The sequence below is a fragment of the Manduca sexta genome, chromosome 23, assembly GCF_014839805.1.
Source record: "Manduca sexta isolate Smith_Timp_Sample1 chromosome 23, JHU_Msex_v1.0, whole genome shotgun sequence".
NCBI classification, from domain to species: domain Eukaryota; kingdom Metazoa; phylum Arthropoda; class Insecta; order Lepidoptera; family Sphingidae; genus Manduca; species Manduca sexta.
In genome coordinates this window covers 16,608,981-16,625,358 of record NC_051137.1, presented here as the reverse complement: position 1 = coordinate 16,625,358, position 16,378 = coordinate 16,608,981, and the positions used below count along the sequence as shown (strand labels likewise).

The window sequence follows — 16,378 nt, the reverse complement described above, 5'->3', positions numbered from 1 at the left end:
TTATCGCATTTATCGAGACGATGCGCAGGTGTCTACATATCATACGCTACATGATGATATAACACCAGTGCTAAATTATATACTATCCTGTTTGAAGGCACGGACGTCCTACTACTAAGAGGGACTAGGACTTAGTTCACCACGCGTGCGAATTGGTTACTTCGCGAACCTTAGAAATTATTATAGAGAATTTATTAAGTATGCACGTTTCCTCACATTTTCCTTTACCATTAAGGCAAGCGACAATTCACAAAGAAATCACACATCACTTGGAAAAATCAGAGGAGCGTGCCCTTGGGGTTTGGACATGTGGACATTCGTCTCGGCAGTCCGTTCCACTCCTAACAAAGCTATCGGTGCAAATATATTGCAATAACGTCATAACATAAGACAATTAGCACAAAAGATTAAACCTTGAACATCAATATCACCTGCATGAAGTCAACTGCAGCACATAGGCTCTCGCTGAACACTGACTTATGGATTAAAAGACTTTATCATAAAAAAATCACCCGAATTTATAACTGAACAAATTTTTCCTTAATACATTCTGATAGTGAACCAATAATTAATTAATATATGAATAGGAATTGCAATAAAAATATGTACATAAATAATTATTTAAATGGACATTCATTATCATTTGCTTTTGCATGACCAGCGACCTTCTCGTGTCATTTGAACTATTAAATTATAATCTAATTAATAAATTTTATCTTTTTAGTTAATTAATTTAATTATTCATAATAAGAATTATCGTTAATAAGTTATCAATCTTAAACAAATGCTACAGTGTGGACATACTTACATAAGATAGACATTTATTATTTTACTTTATTTATAGATGTGGATGAAGTAGAAATAAGGAAAACAATATAATTACTAAGGCATGGGATTTCATAATACTGATAAATTATTAGTAATTAATAATAATTATATAATACCTCGATAAAGGAATGAAAATATATTATTTATAGAACAGGGATTAACAGACTGATTGCACTAAGTTTAATTCCGAAATCGTTTTAAGAAATGTTGGTTTCTAAATATACATTTTCAGGGTTCCGTACTTCAAATGGAACCTTTATATGAGAACTTTGTTATCCGTCTGGCTGGGTGTCAACCCTTTTACTCAGAAACATTTAAAGGTATTAAACTGAATTTTATAACAAATACTTGGCCCTGGCCCCTATGGTCTATTAGATGTGAAAAAAATTAAACTTGTAAGTCAACGAGGTCAAAAGATATGACCGTTAATGTCATATAATCACAGGGAAATTTAAACCTCTAGGGTACTACCCCTTAGCTTATAATCATGAACTTTGACGAAAAGCAACGTCTTACATGACATGTAAAGTAAATATCTGAAAACCATAAATATGTACTTTTATACTTAGTCATCAAACTTACGAAGTACGGAACCTTCGGTGTGCGAAAACTTGCACTTGTCCGATTTTATTCTATCTAACATACAAATAATCTTACGAACCCCCACATATCTTGACTTTTCTAAGAAAAATTGTTTAAACAAGGAGTGTCTCTTTAAATTCTTTTTAATACCACATGATAATATTTTACACAAACAGAAAAGATTTATGAGCAACGCATTTTATCTGCTACAAACATCGATTTTATACAGAACTCTCACGTATGAATAATAATAATTCATTACGCTACACCCATAGATTACAATTGCAAAACAAGGAAAGAATCACAATGCAATATAATAATTAAATAAAAATAATCAAGGAAACGTAATTAATAAAGCATTCTGTGCCGTCTTTGGTATGTAGGTTTCCTCGCAATTATAATAATTAACAAAGAATACACGCGTAAGTCTAAGTCAGAGGTGTGTTCCCTGGGTCGGGGGTCAACCCCACGACTGGTTTGGACGTTGAAATCCATATTTATATGCAACTACGGATGTTAAAACACTAGGTTTTTCACGCTGCTTCGTCCACGTGCAGTTCGGTTTGTGTCAAATATTATAATAAGCAGCCTATGTCCTTAGAGTTCGATCCTACTTTGTACCAAATTTCATCGAAATCGACTTAGAGACTGCCGTGAGATTGTAACAAAATAACTTCGCATTTATAACAGTATAAATAAATATTTTATTTGATTTAAAAATGCAATCTTCATGAATAACAGCTTTATATAGATTATACGCTGTTGGAAATTAATTGAATTAAAAGAATTCTAGAATCTCATTAGCGCACGTAATTAATTCTAAGGAAAAAAAACATTGAATCACTCAGTGCTAATCCAATTAAATTGCAAATGTCTCGAGGCAACGGTGTTAAGGAAACAATAAAAATAAGTTACGATCTCTTTGGTATAAGGACAAAAACATAAATATGATAAACTTGTCACACTTATTTGCACGAACTGTTTACACAATGTTTGTCAATGAAAAAAGTAGTTCGATGATGTGACAATAGATGTCACTGTTTTATATTATTAAAAGAAAGTGTGGCACAACTGGAAATGTATACTCAGTGACAAAAATAGCTTAATTAACCCACCACATGAGTACCAACTGATAAGGGCCTCAAGCAGGTCTTTAGGGTGACTAACAGGCACAAAATAGTCCTTTTTGTTAAGCAATTTTTGACAGCCCGGACAATCCATGAATTAATTAAAAACTTAAAATCTCTTGTATATTTTTGTTATAAAATAAAACTCCCATTATTCCCTATGACAGCAAATTACTGGAATAAAAAGTAACCTGTGAGTTCATTCAGAAGATAGTCTATCCGTATGGCAAATTTCATCCAAATCCGTTAAGCTGTTTCTGCGTTTACTTCTAACAAACATCCAAAAAATTTCACGAATTTTCGAATCTATGATAATAAATTGCAAAAGGTTGTGATGTTTGGTTGCTTATTAAAGTCAATACCGACACGCAATAGACCTCAACCTGGAGTAACATATAGATACCCTTATCGAGGAAAAGTATACAACGTCACTTTTATATCTACTAGAGTGCTTACAAGTGGATGTACTCTGGAATAACTCGTAACAGATTTATGATTCCATTGATTATTTTCTCACAAAGATAGTCTAGGTTACAATAAATCTGTACTTAGGAATTAAACAATTTAACAATCAAGGGTTGCGAGCGCCTGAGATCTCACCCAAAAGTCCTGTGTGTTTGTATAAACCGGTCTTTGCCAGGCTAACAAACGTATAGTCAGTTTAAATAATACAACAACTTAACAAGCAATTTAGGGCATACCTACGTCATACTCTTCCGGACTCTACCACAAATAAACCTAACAAGCGCTCAAAAAATACCAAGTAATGGGTACCAACAAATACTTCAACCCCATTTACCGTTGATTTTCTTATATAAACCTCAATAATAGACCAATTACGGCTATAATACCGCAAACCGTAATTAACAGTAATGACATTAACTTATTAAATTACAATTGATTACAAGAAGTGAGGTTGGACTTGGCCACTTAATCGTTTCACATCACGAACGGATTAATAGATTTAAATAGACAGCAATTTAGACAAGTAGTTTGTACAATATTTATCTTTTTATAGTTAAATACACCTGCCCGCAATGACTGTCTTTTATGAACATGGAATATCTTTAATAATTGCGTAACATTATGTAAGTATCGATGCAATTAATTCGCTGATGCATTTTTTAAATATTTATATCAATTTTAATATAATAATCAATATTATGTCTTGGTTTTATTGCCCGCACGTTTTTGAAAATACAAATATTGTAGCTGCCAAGTTTACCATAATTGTGCCAACCATTGGGCTTATAACACATGTCCTAAAATTTTATTTAGTTTGCTCAAATCCAAAATAAGGAGAGCCTGAACAGATTGCTTCATATAGCGCTGTATACACTTTGATCAATGCACACAGCGTATTTTAAACGCACCAACGACGCGCGTTTTTAATCCGCAAGTTATGATAATTATAATTTGTTTGGAATGCATTTCCACAAGACTTTTGTTACATCTAGTTTTTTTTAAAACAATGATAACAACTTAGTGGTATTACGCTCTACAACTACAATCTGTTTAATTCTTTCTTAGACAGATTTTTATGGTTTAATTTTTTTCGCAATTACATAATTGAATATACAATTTCTATCAGTGCACATGTCCGAAAATGTAACAAGTTCAGGAAACGAAAATTTTCTAAAGAAGTGTAAAAAAAATATTCTTGGGTTAGAATTTGGATTCAATTAGCAATAGAAAATTACAGAAGTTTTGTTGTTATTTGTTATAATATAAACAATTCTCGATATAGATCTACGTATTATATCTATGATATATGCCCTTTCCGATTTTGCACATTTTTTTTAACCATAGATGAAGAAAAGAATATGTACATAAGCTTTGTACTTATGTGTTCTAAATAAGTGATAACACTGAAAAACCAAATCTTAGCTTAACCCGGTTTTAGTAACCCAATTTTGTATTAATTGTATTAATGAAGCGGATTGTCGGCATTGCAGCGGTCACGCACACAATACACATCGGTAATCATCTATCAAATTGTTTCCATCGATTATTGTGCATTAGTCTTGCTACACATACAGTTATAATGGCTGAGTTGCGTGCGATGCGTTTCGTTCATTTGGTTATGGTACTTGATGCTAGCAACGTCTTAATGAAACCAAACATAGACACAAGATGGCTTTCTGTAAATATCAGTTAGTAATTCGGTCCCTATATTGCCCAAAAATGCATTCTGTTTTAAGTTTCCAATAATGTTTTTACCTTAGCAGTAGCATTTTAAAACCACAATGATTATTTTTCGTTGCTATCAGCCAATGTTTAACTGAGCTGGAGTGAACTAAGAATAGTTCACTCATTTACTTAAAACAAATAAAAAATAAAACAAATTATTTATCTATCTTTATCTCTTTCCAGGCTACTACAGTCCAGAGCAGGGCTACCAGAAGTACAACAGCATGGGGGTATCGGAGGCCCCTAAAGACGACTCCCCCCGCACCACGCCGGACTTGCCGCGCGCCGACCAGTCCCCTGCCTCGGAGCGGCCCCTACCAGGGTCGGCAGACAGCGACGACGCGGATGATTTCGCACCCAAAAGAAAGCAAAGGAGATACAGGACCACCTTCACGAGTTTCCAGCTCGAGGAATTGGAGAAGGCGTTCTCCAGGACGCATTACCCTGATGTGTTTACCAGGTTTGTGAACTTGTTTGGTCAACAATATAGTTACATTAGTTATTCAAGTTTCCACTAATATTATAATACTATTGTGTATATTGGTAATGTCCAATGTTTTTATTCCGGAAAGATACGGCACACGCTCGTGAAAAAAATAGTCTAGGACAATGTTCTTAAAATCTTAATGGAAAATCCCAAAATAGCTACAAAATTTGTTGCCAAACTACTTAAAGCATTGTCATCATCATTATCAGACACAGGAAGTACGCTGCCGAATATATCATAAATTTTATTTGATCCAAAGTAGATTATGCGGAACAGTATTTGACCTTCAAATTAATTTAAGTCGTAGATCATATAATTAATTAAATATTATAATTTAATTATATAGATATATAGCCAACGGATTACTTTGATGACTCATATAAACATATAATAACACCTTTTTTATTTTATTTTGGCACTAGAAAGTAACAGCACTATCCCTGATGGTAAAAACAATGTCGTCCAGATAGAACATGGAATGGCATCAGACAGGTATTTCATGCTATTCGACAAATCATGCTGGCCTACTTTGCTGCTTTTTCACGCTACAGCGGAAAAATCCATGATTGTAGGAAGAAGTGATCACCAACGCCGGGTAATTAGTCCAAAGTCTAATAATGCGACAAAGAAAAGAGTTGGCGAACCTGTAGGTCCGAACCGTGATGGTTTTTACCAGGTGTGATTTTACATGCCAGCATGCACGATTCTACTAAGGAGGAGAGAAGGAACTAAAAGGATTTGCCAATTCCTCACAGTATCCATCATAATACGGATGCTAGAATACGCTTAGAAAAGCAAAATGACCCTCCAACTGTAGCGACTCCAAGTTGCTTTTCTCGTCTGTATCATTCCCCTAGGTCTCCAAAAAATAGGCAGTACCACACATATTGAACTCCAAACTTTTTTCCATCCCGTGATGTAACGCGAACTCCGAAAACAGGGAACACTGGGTTCATTTGGATTATAAATCGAACACACATAAAAAAATTATGGCCTAGCAAATCAAACCCAGGACTTCTTGCTGTATAAGACCTTTATGACCTCCAGATACACGACACGCATGCACCACGTGTAAAGATATGAATGCATATTATCCCCCTAAAAACAATATTTATCAACGTAATAGGATTTGCGTGTATAATCTCATTAGACAAGGCGTTTGGGTGGCTCATTACTCATTTGATGATGTAAAATATTCCATTATCTTATTCTGATTAATAAAACGCGCCACTTTCTAATCAAGTAACCTTATCTAGGTATGTGAGGTCATTATGCCTTATTTGGATCGAATATCATTTATTTGTTTTTATACTTCTATTGATAAGAGCATTTTGTAGGAAAATTCTCTTTTTAATCTAAGTACTTTATTCTTTTTATGTCTAATTAATTTAACTATTACGTTATTGTCTCATTTTGGAGGATACATATTCCTTCTTGACATGTATAATTTGATAAAAACACATCAACTATGCTTTGATTCTATAGTTGTCTATGTGGAGGAATGCAAAGCCACGGCAACGCATAAAACTGCGCATAGACCGCGCTATGTGTGAGTGAGCTTGTGTAATTACTTGCTGTCAAACGATAAATATGTGTGTGTGTGTGTGTGTGTGTGTGTGTGTGTGTGTGTGTGTGTGTGTGTGTGTGTGTGTGTGTGTGTGTGTGTGTGTGTGTGTGTGTGTGTGTGTTTAGGGATGCCCGCTCTAGATTATTTAATAGAATAAATGGGTAAAAAAAATGATATTTTTATCACTCCCTAGTGCATTATTTTACGACATACTTAAATGGTATAACATTTTGATGTTTGCTGAGTCGTGAATATTAACAAGTATTTCTAAGTACAAAGCCTCCCATAATTCTAGCAAATTGCCCCAGTTATAAACTGGCAACACCTTAGTAGTTTATTAGAAGTTAAATCATAAACAAAATAGTTTTTAACCAAAACAATTTACACACAGCTCAATAATAATATCAGTCCTGTATGATATACTTGCCCACTGCTGAGCACGGGCCTCCTCTACTACTGAGAGGGATTAGGCCTTAGTCCACCACGCTGGCCTAGTGCGGGTTGGTAGACTTCACACACCTTCGAAATTCCTATAGAGAACTTCTCAGATGTGCAGGTTTCCTCACGATGTTTTCCTTCACCGTTAAAGCGAACGATAAATTCACAAAGAATACACACATGATTTTTTAGAAATGTCAGAGGTGTGTGCCACTGGGATTTGAACCTGCGGACATTCGTCTCGGCAGCCTGTTCCACACCCAACTAGGCTATCGCCGCTTTTTTTACATATTACACAGCTCAAACCTGATATTAACCTATAAACTACTTTTGGTCCTAGAAGAGTGTACTCCATAGTTTTTATACTGTTACAAGAATATTAACAGGCAAAGCCGCGAGCAAAAAATAAGTCTACATTATTCGCAATTCTAGTATGACATCCCATTGCTTGATTAAGCGTGTTTTCTGATTAACGAATTTGGCAACGCTCGATATCTCACTAAGCTCTTTAAACCAATTTAATTTCCACTGAAATTAATTACATTTTATTTGCTGAATCACACGATTGTAAATAATATTATGTTATAGGTGCTAGGTCTCACGTATATTATATAGGCAGATATAGCATAACCAGGCAAATACAATAATGACCATGTTGTTTTAAATTATATACATCATTTTATTTCTTCTTTCCTGCCAGCCCGAGCTGGCTTCTTTGTTAACTTTACTGAAATAAAATTATTTTCCGGATTTTTTCGCCGTTTTTATATTATGATATTTTTCCAACGTTTTTGCAATCAGGTTTGCGACAGTCGCCATAATAATAAACATAATTTTAATATAGACAGAATAGTGAGTGTAACTATCCGACTGGCAAATGTATATAGCAAAGTGTGATAGAGATAATACTCGTACTTCCTTCTCGGCTCTTAGGCAGAAAAATGACGCTATATACCTAAAAAAAAAACACTTTCTCTGGAAAAGTCAGTTTTGTGTTTTCATTCTATTTTCTTCTTCCCGGAGGTACACGGCTGCCGTGGTAATCGAAAGGGCAGTATGTCAAAAAAGGCGATTCTGCTTTATTACATAGTTAATTAAATTATCTTATCGTTTTTTATTTATTTCATAGCTTTATTACACCATAAACAAAACACTGCTTAATTTTAAAACAATAAAAGCTGAAAGGAGGTACAATTAGCGGTCCTATCGCTTTTTACTGCTATTTATCAAAGAAGAAAATTTCTAAATTACCTAAAGATAGAAAGAATAAAGATAGGAAGAAAGTTTGTATAACGCGCATTCTCAATCAGTAATCAAAACCTTGGCTGCCTTTGACTTCAAAACGCTGTTATGAAGAATTGCGCACAATACCATATACTGGTGCAAACTTTTCAACCAATAAATCAGTCTTTTTAAGTCCTGATAGCCCTACCTTTGCTAATCCGTTCTTTTATAGCCCCACGGTTTCAAAAGTAAAGCCATTCATAACGTGATTATCATAAATTATATCTAATATTAGATACTGAATGAGAGATAAGAGAATGATAATAGTAAAATAATTTTATCCATTTCTAATGCTCCTAATAGGATGATAATTTAGATATCTCAAGGCATGCAAATCCAATTTTCCGGATTAATAAAAATCCACAAAAATATTGATACATTATCATTTCCGTATTAAGTTATATATTTTTAAACGAACATTTATTTGTTTTATGTAATTGTACTTTGAGCTGTTAATCAATTATCATAGGTGCATCATTATTTTTTATGAAACTAAATGGATATTTTTGGAAGCCAGTGATCTACTATCTATGAGACGTGATATACATACTTTAGATTGCTTCGGTGGCGTAGCTGTAATACGTACGCAGTACAAGTACGCTTATTCCACCTTAAAAATTACGTAGTCGCAGTTGGAAGTCAAGTTGACGGTGTTATCCCATTGCCGGAAAGCATATAAAGTCTTTGGACCTTCTTCTGATTTTATCTTTCTCTGTTCGGTCATATTGAATTGCCGTCTCACCAGACTTTGAGAGTGAAGGAATAGAGGGAACACCTACGTATTACGCACACATACCTAATGGCCGGCTCTGCTAGGAAGGATTCATTCATTCATACATACATTAGTTCATATTAACCTAGCCCCCTCCCTAATGTTATATAACGTTTACAAATAATAAAAAATATTTTTGTTGCAGAGAAGAGCTGGCAATGAAGATTGGACTGACGGAAGCGCGAATACAGGTAATTCTATATTATTTAAATAGTTCAAGAAGATGTTGGGACGTTTGCATGTTTGTAAGCTAATTATATTATGCAGTGCGGATCGATGCAATAGAAAACGTACTAAAACTAGAATAAAGTTTATTATTAATAATCATAAAAAATTGAGAGTAGAACGGACTGCCGAGACGAATGTCCGCAGGATCAAATGCTTGTTCTTGTTCTGAGATCAAAACCCAAGGGGACGTAATCTGACTTTTCTAAAGTTATGTGTGTATTTTTTCTGAATTATCGCTTTATTTATCGGTGAAGAAAAACATCGCGAAGAAACCTACATACCTGAGAAATTCTGTATAGGAATTTTGAAGGTGTGTATAGCCTACCAATCCACACTAGGCCAGCGTGGTGGACTAAGGCCTAACTCCTTTCAGTAGTAGCGGAGGCCCGTGCCCAGCAGCGGGACAGTATATGATACAGAGCTGATATTATTGCCATTAATCAGTTACATATAATTATAAAGTCAATACAGGGCTGATATTATTATTATTATTATTATATAAAGGTACACATACATTTCGATAGGCACGTTATAGGACGCACACGGGCTGAATTTGGACCACTAAGGCTGGTTTTAAAAATAAAAAGAAATCTCAAACAGGGCACACAATACGGGCACGGCAAAATGATTTGCAGTCAATGAATAGATGATGATTAGTGGAGTACGGTCCAAATACCTTGTATCGACGGACTAGTAGATCGATCGCCATCAACACAGATTTTCTAAATACAACATATATTGGAGTGACCAACAGCAAATTCAGCATATTATTGAACCTAGTGCTTCTATAATGAAATCTTTTCTATTCCGATAGGCATAATTTATATTCGTATAAACACAAATGTTTATCTTCTTCCAACTGTACTATTCCCGCTATGCTGAGATCAGCACAACACGCTTTATCAAGCATGTTTCTAAAAAGATTTGGATAAGTTTTTACGACCAGCAGCCTGCCTGACGTCAATCTAAAATATTAATTTCAATATTTCTTTTCACCAAGTATGTTTTACAATAAATAAATTTATTTTTATATTTTACAATATAAATTATAATTTTGAAACCTTCGCGAACGATTACAAAAATGTTTTACAAACAGCATACAAATGAATACTAAACAATTACAATACCAACCAAGAATCGGCCACGAATACCTTTAATCAATCCAAACCGCATCGAATGGGACATTACAAGTTGTAATCATATTAATAAAATCGTTCGGCATGTAGAAAGTTATAAGTGTGCTCAGTGGATGCGGCATTTTTCAAAAAGTAGCATAGTGAATGAAAATACGTCTATATCTTGCCATTGTCTCTGGATCTGATGACAGTAATTAGCACATACAGCATAGAGAAGAATATTAAAAATACTTACCTATACGAAACCATACTACCTAATACATAAAAAGAAAAACTTAAAGACTGTACCCCAAAAATCCCCTGGCTTACTTATACACTCTAGCCATCCGTGTCCGAAGCATGACCAAAAAGGCACAAACTGAACGTCCGCCAGGTGGAAGGGTCCACCTGACACTGATTTTTAGTGAGGGTTAAAGGAATGCCAGCTTATACCAAAGAGAATATACTTAAATAAAATAAAAATATATTATATGGATATATAAATAAGTATTATAAAAAGATGTGGTAGCATAATATACGGAATAATAACTGATATATAGTAGCTTTTCAAGAATATATTTGAATTTGTTTACATCGTTTTATATGAAGAATGAATATAAAACAATTATTTTTAAAAAATACATATAATAAACATTTTATCAAAATATAACTACAAAATCTTTCATAATTTCCTACTGTTGTTAATTATGCACTTGCAAGCATGTAATCCGAATTTATTTTATCAAATAAGATTAAGACATCATTTTGTATTCAATTTATAAAGGAGTATTAGAGCTATAAATATAATAGAGCTATAAAAATAAAGTCCACGAATATATTGCACTATTTCCGCTACGTGGAATTAAGGTTTAGAAATATTTTATTTATGACATACTTAATCATTTTCAGCGTCCCCCATGCATCACTGCATATCCCAGAAATGTAAAATACAGGATTTTGTGATTCATAAAACGCCATTCAACGTTATTTACAGTACAATTAACTCACCAAAGTTACTATCCATAGCTGTGATCTATATTTTTAAAGATTTTCTTTTAAACTTAAATCAAAGCATAAAATACACCGCATCCGATCAAACCATCTTTGATTTATAAATGTATGTTTTGTAAGACAAAACCCTTGTAATTTGTCCTCGCAATTTATTTTAAGTACAGCGGATACAATTGTTCGAATGTGTAACTACATTTTAATCGATTATACAATCGATCTTATCGATACAAATTCGCATTGTGTTAAGAAAAGGCAGGTGTTGTCTCTAACGTAGTCAATATAAATATGTAATATATTTTTTGTATCCTTTTACTTGTTTGTTCTTTATATGCCTAAGGCCTTTGTAGCCGTAAATTATATACGCCTTAGTTTACATGTAATTAAATTATAAGATTATTATTATACTTATTAAGAAATTTCATAATAGTCCCTTACCATGCATCTTTTAAACAATATATATTTTTTACTCATATCTAAAATAATTAACATCTCAATTAACTTATGTTACATCTCGCCAAAAACGTGTACGAGATAATATGAATTAAATTAATTTACAGCTACCTTCAATTCCAGTTCCTTGCTCCATTATTTGTTAACACCTAGGAATTTTAATAAACACCACATAGGGCTTACCGACCTCCGTTCAATTTACGAAAGCGTTAAAACTTAACATCTGTCGTATTTCACGTCGTGATTGCCTCGAGGCAAATGTAAATGCCTACAATTACCAACAGATGGCGCTCTTTAACAATTCATACAATACAAGTCGAAAATTCACATCGTCACATACAATCAAAACCGTTTCGTGATGTTTAATCAACAATCATCTTTATTTTATATTATGGTATATTTTAAAATATTAAAAACCGCCGTAGGCCGACGTCGCGGTAATACGGGCTTATTTTTTGAAGGCTTGTTTATTAAATGTGGTCATTAGCAATTTTCTTGTATTATTACCAGCTGATTCGGTCATGAATTGGCGCACGGTTAAAATGGCGTGTTAAAAATATGTTACGCGAATATTGATGCTTGATATCTTATTAATGGGAATATGGTAAATTGCGCTGCGGAACCTTACTATAATGGTTGCACCCCACTGAATAGAGAATTAAAAGTGATTGTAATGATTGCGAAGTTCCAAGAAAAATAATATAAAGACTCGACGAGGCTTGCAAAATTACGAGTATTAGATTTGCTTGGTAATTAAGATATTTATAGCTTTTACCGAGTTTATATCGGCATTTAATAAAGCTTACATTAGCGAGATAGGAGTTTATGTACAAGATACGAACACCATTCCAAAACACTATATTAAATTGCGCCGTATCAACATTCAATACGTTCGATTTTCTGTTCAAGTTTTAAATGCTGTAAATAAAGCTATGTTCTACAAATACAAATAGTGTTTTTCCACTCGAATGCATTAACCGTTATCTTTGAATATGAGAACAATTCCATTAACGCGCTTGGTCGCCTGCGAGTGGTATTTTAGCGCTCGGGGTCCAATCGATGCGAGCCCCTGACTTGGTCATTACGCTAATGCGCGACCCTGTTAAGCTATTAAACCTGGCACCTGGGATCCAGCCGGTGCCTTTTTACCAACTCCTTACCCGACATTCCAACAACATGTTTGCCTCCAATTACAACATTTATAAATTCACGAGCAGCCCGACGTATGAAGTCATATCTATAATGACCATTGTAAACTTAATAGATCATGAACGGGCACGCAAATCTCATCTTTAAAACAAGGAGGAAAGGTCCGAGTATAATTGCCTTTCGGCGGTAAACATAAACAGTTTCTTGCACAGCTCAGCATCCGCTAAAACCGCATCGACATTTACAGAAACGCGTTTAATTTTTTTTTACAATGAAGCGTTTATCATAAGTGAATTAATTTAAATTGCTGTAAAAAGGGCAGTTTACATAATGACCGCAGTTTGGTGTGCGTTTTTGTACATACATTTTATGATATAAATATTTCATATGTGATATCTCTTAGTAATAAATCGAGTTGATAAGGCCCAGCGTTCGCGGGCTTTTTGTTACGTCACAAGGTATTTTTTGCCGCAAGAATGTCGCATTCAATTCAATAATGAAAGCGTTTGAACGCGACAAGTCGTAATTATGAGATTTATGAGTTATTGAGTCGGTTGATAGAGACATAACATTTTTTTCCCGCGCGCTAATAACTGCATAGATAAAGTATACGATTGATAATATTTATCAGGGTTTCTTGTCTGTTACCGCTATTTAAGTGGCATTCGCGGTGCGTACATTACAAAATTATAACGTTTCATTGCCTATATACTCATTTTTATTTATAAATCATAAGCATTCAAAAGACAATTTGAAATTTTAATTGCACGTCGCCTGTCTGTGTGAAACTAGGAACTGAGAATGAATAAACACAGTTTTGTACTTATATATCCACGTCAGTATTATTAAACCTTACAAACAAAAAAAATCACGTAGAATTGATAAAATCCTCCTTTTTTTGGAGTAGCTTAAAAATGTATTAAGAATTTAACTAATCATAGTTTTGTCTCATTCTTTCTTTCTCTACATCAAAAATCAAACACACAAAACACTAGATATTTACGTTATACATTGTGATTTTATAATCGTTTTGGAACAGAGAATTTTAAATGTATCAATAACAGAATTGGCACGTAGTGGCTCCGTTCGGCACATCGAATTGCAGTCTATCATTCAATAAGACTCATGTTTCTGCCATAAATAGACGAAACTACTCAGTAGTCGATATTATTTGCTGGTGGTAGGATAAATTTTATATCCGCCCGGATAGCGGCCACCGTACACAAGGTGTTAAAACCCGCTATAGTGGCCCATGTAAGTTTGTCGTCCGGGATGAGCCTGTGTATACACGCCGGCATAATTGTGTCGACTGCCAAGAGATAATCGTCTCACGTCAGGCGACATTCTATTAAACCCCCTGGGTCATTTTGCCGTAAACGTATAAAAAATAATAATAATGATACTTAATCTACACTATACTCACCAAATTACCATCGGTCTGTATACTTTAGAAAGAAAGAAATTATTTTTTTGTTTCATAAATACATAATGTATATACTCAAAAAACAAAAAGTACTCAAATCTACGCTTGCTACAAGAGGGCTCCAACCCAGCATATGCTGACAATAAAGCCAGTGCTGGTCTTCCGTTGGGACGTTATACTGTACCAGAACAAGTATTGCAATCATTTATCCTCAAAACGCCACTAACATCCAATAATTCCCAGGTGTGGTTCCAAAACCGGCGAGCCAAATGGAGGAAACAAGAAAAAGTGGGGCCCCAGGCACACCCGTACAACCCGTACCTTGGAGCAGCGGGGGGCGCGCCCCCGCCGTCAGTCGTCGCGTCCATGCCCAATCCGTTCACACAATTGGGATTTGGGTTCAGAAAACCTTTTGATACGAATGCTTTGGCGTCTTTTAGGTGAGTTTTAATAAGTTATAGTCTGGAGTAATCTTTCAAAGTGAAACTCAACAAAATTACTAAAAAAAATGTTAGAGAGTTGTACCTAAAGAACTGCTACTTACTAGTTCAGTTTGTTTCTGACTGAAAAAAATATGGAAATTCATGTATACAAGCCTTGAGGGCCCTAGATTATGGTCCCCAACAAAAAAAAACATAGAAAAATATTAACAAATCCGTATAAATTTTTAAAACACCTATTTCTCTCCACAGATACGCGGGCGCACCAGTCCTTGGTGCGCAATACCTCGGGGCACCGCTACCCCGACCGCCTCTCTTCAGTGCTCCTCTCTACACAACAAGTCCTCCTTTCCACTCCCTTCTTGCGGGCCTCGCGCCTCCTCGACAGTCCCCTGACCCCCCAGCAGTGTCCCCTCCCATATCTCCCGGGAGTGAATCCCCTCCAAACCCCCAGCCGTCAGCTCCAGAAGTAGAAAGAAGGAGTTCCAGCATAGCAGCGCTAAGAATGGCAGCAAGAGAACACGAGTTGAGACTAGAGATCCTCAGACAACGACATCACACGGATTTGATTAGTTGAAAGTTGTGGGTAGTTGTAAAACTGCGATCGGATGTTACTGACCATAGATAACGTGGAAACACAAACGTCAATTACTTAAATGTCTTGTTATAAATCTGTAGTAATAAATTGGTAATGTTTGTACGATTATTTTAAAAGAAAAAACAGATAATACGATCGTTTTACCTAACTTAAAAGGAGAAGAAATAGAATTTTAAGCGAACCCAAATCTTGATGATAGCTTTCTTAAGAATACAATCCATGACATACAAAAAATCATAAGCGAAACGATGCTAAGACTCAAACTTCTGTTTATTCTAAAACTGATACCATACATACACGAATATTATTGAAAACAGTATCCTAAAGTAAGAAAATCATAGCATTACAGTTGAAATTACAATATACAGTTTAAAATACGCGAAATTTTAAAAATGTCAAGAGAATATTGTTATTGAAATAAAACTAAAAACTATTTAAAACGGATTTTATCGCGGTTTTTTATATATTATTATTTTCTCCCGACGTTTCGAAGACTTTGCAGCCTTCATGGTCACGGGGGGGACTGAGGTGTTGTTCATCCGTAAAGTCAAAGTTACAATATCTACCTACATTTTTCAAATATACAACTTTTTTAAATTTTACCTGTTGACGGTCCGATCTACGCAGAATGAGCTCACAGTGTCTTGAGGTCTGGCAGCCGGTCTTTTGGGATCCGATTTAATTAAATG

General features: G+C 34.7%; 1 protein-coding gene across 3 annotated transcripts in view; it reads left to right on the top strand.

The window, feature by feature from the left end:
- LOC115456305 (homeobox protein aristaless) overlaps positions 1-16,108 on the top strand; it is a 110,235-nt gene extending 94,127 nt beyond the window's left edge. For all 3 annotated transcript variants that reach the window (XM_037442080.1, XM_037442081.1, XM_037442082.1), the window contains exons 2-5: positions 4,911-5,187; positions 9,421-9,466; positions 14,895-15,091; positions 15,344-16,108. In XM_037442080.1, the coding sequence (XP_037297977.1) occupies positions 4,911-5,187; positions 9,421-9,466; positions 14,895-15,091; positions 15,344-15,668 (845 nt within the window). In that variant the 3' untranslated portion in view covers positions 15,669-16,108. The remainder of the gene's footprint in view (positions 1-4,910; positions 5,188-9,420; positions 9,467-14,894; positions 15,092-15,343) is intronic.
- Positions 16,109-16,378: the final 270 nt, after the last annotated feature.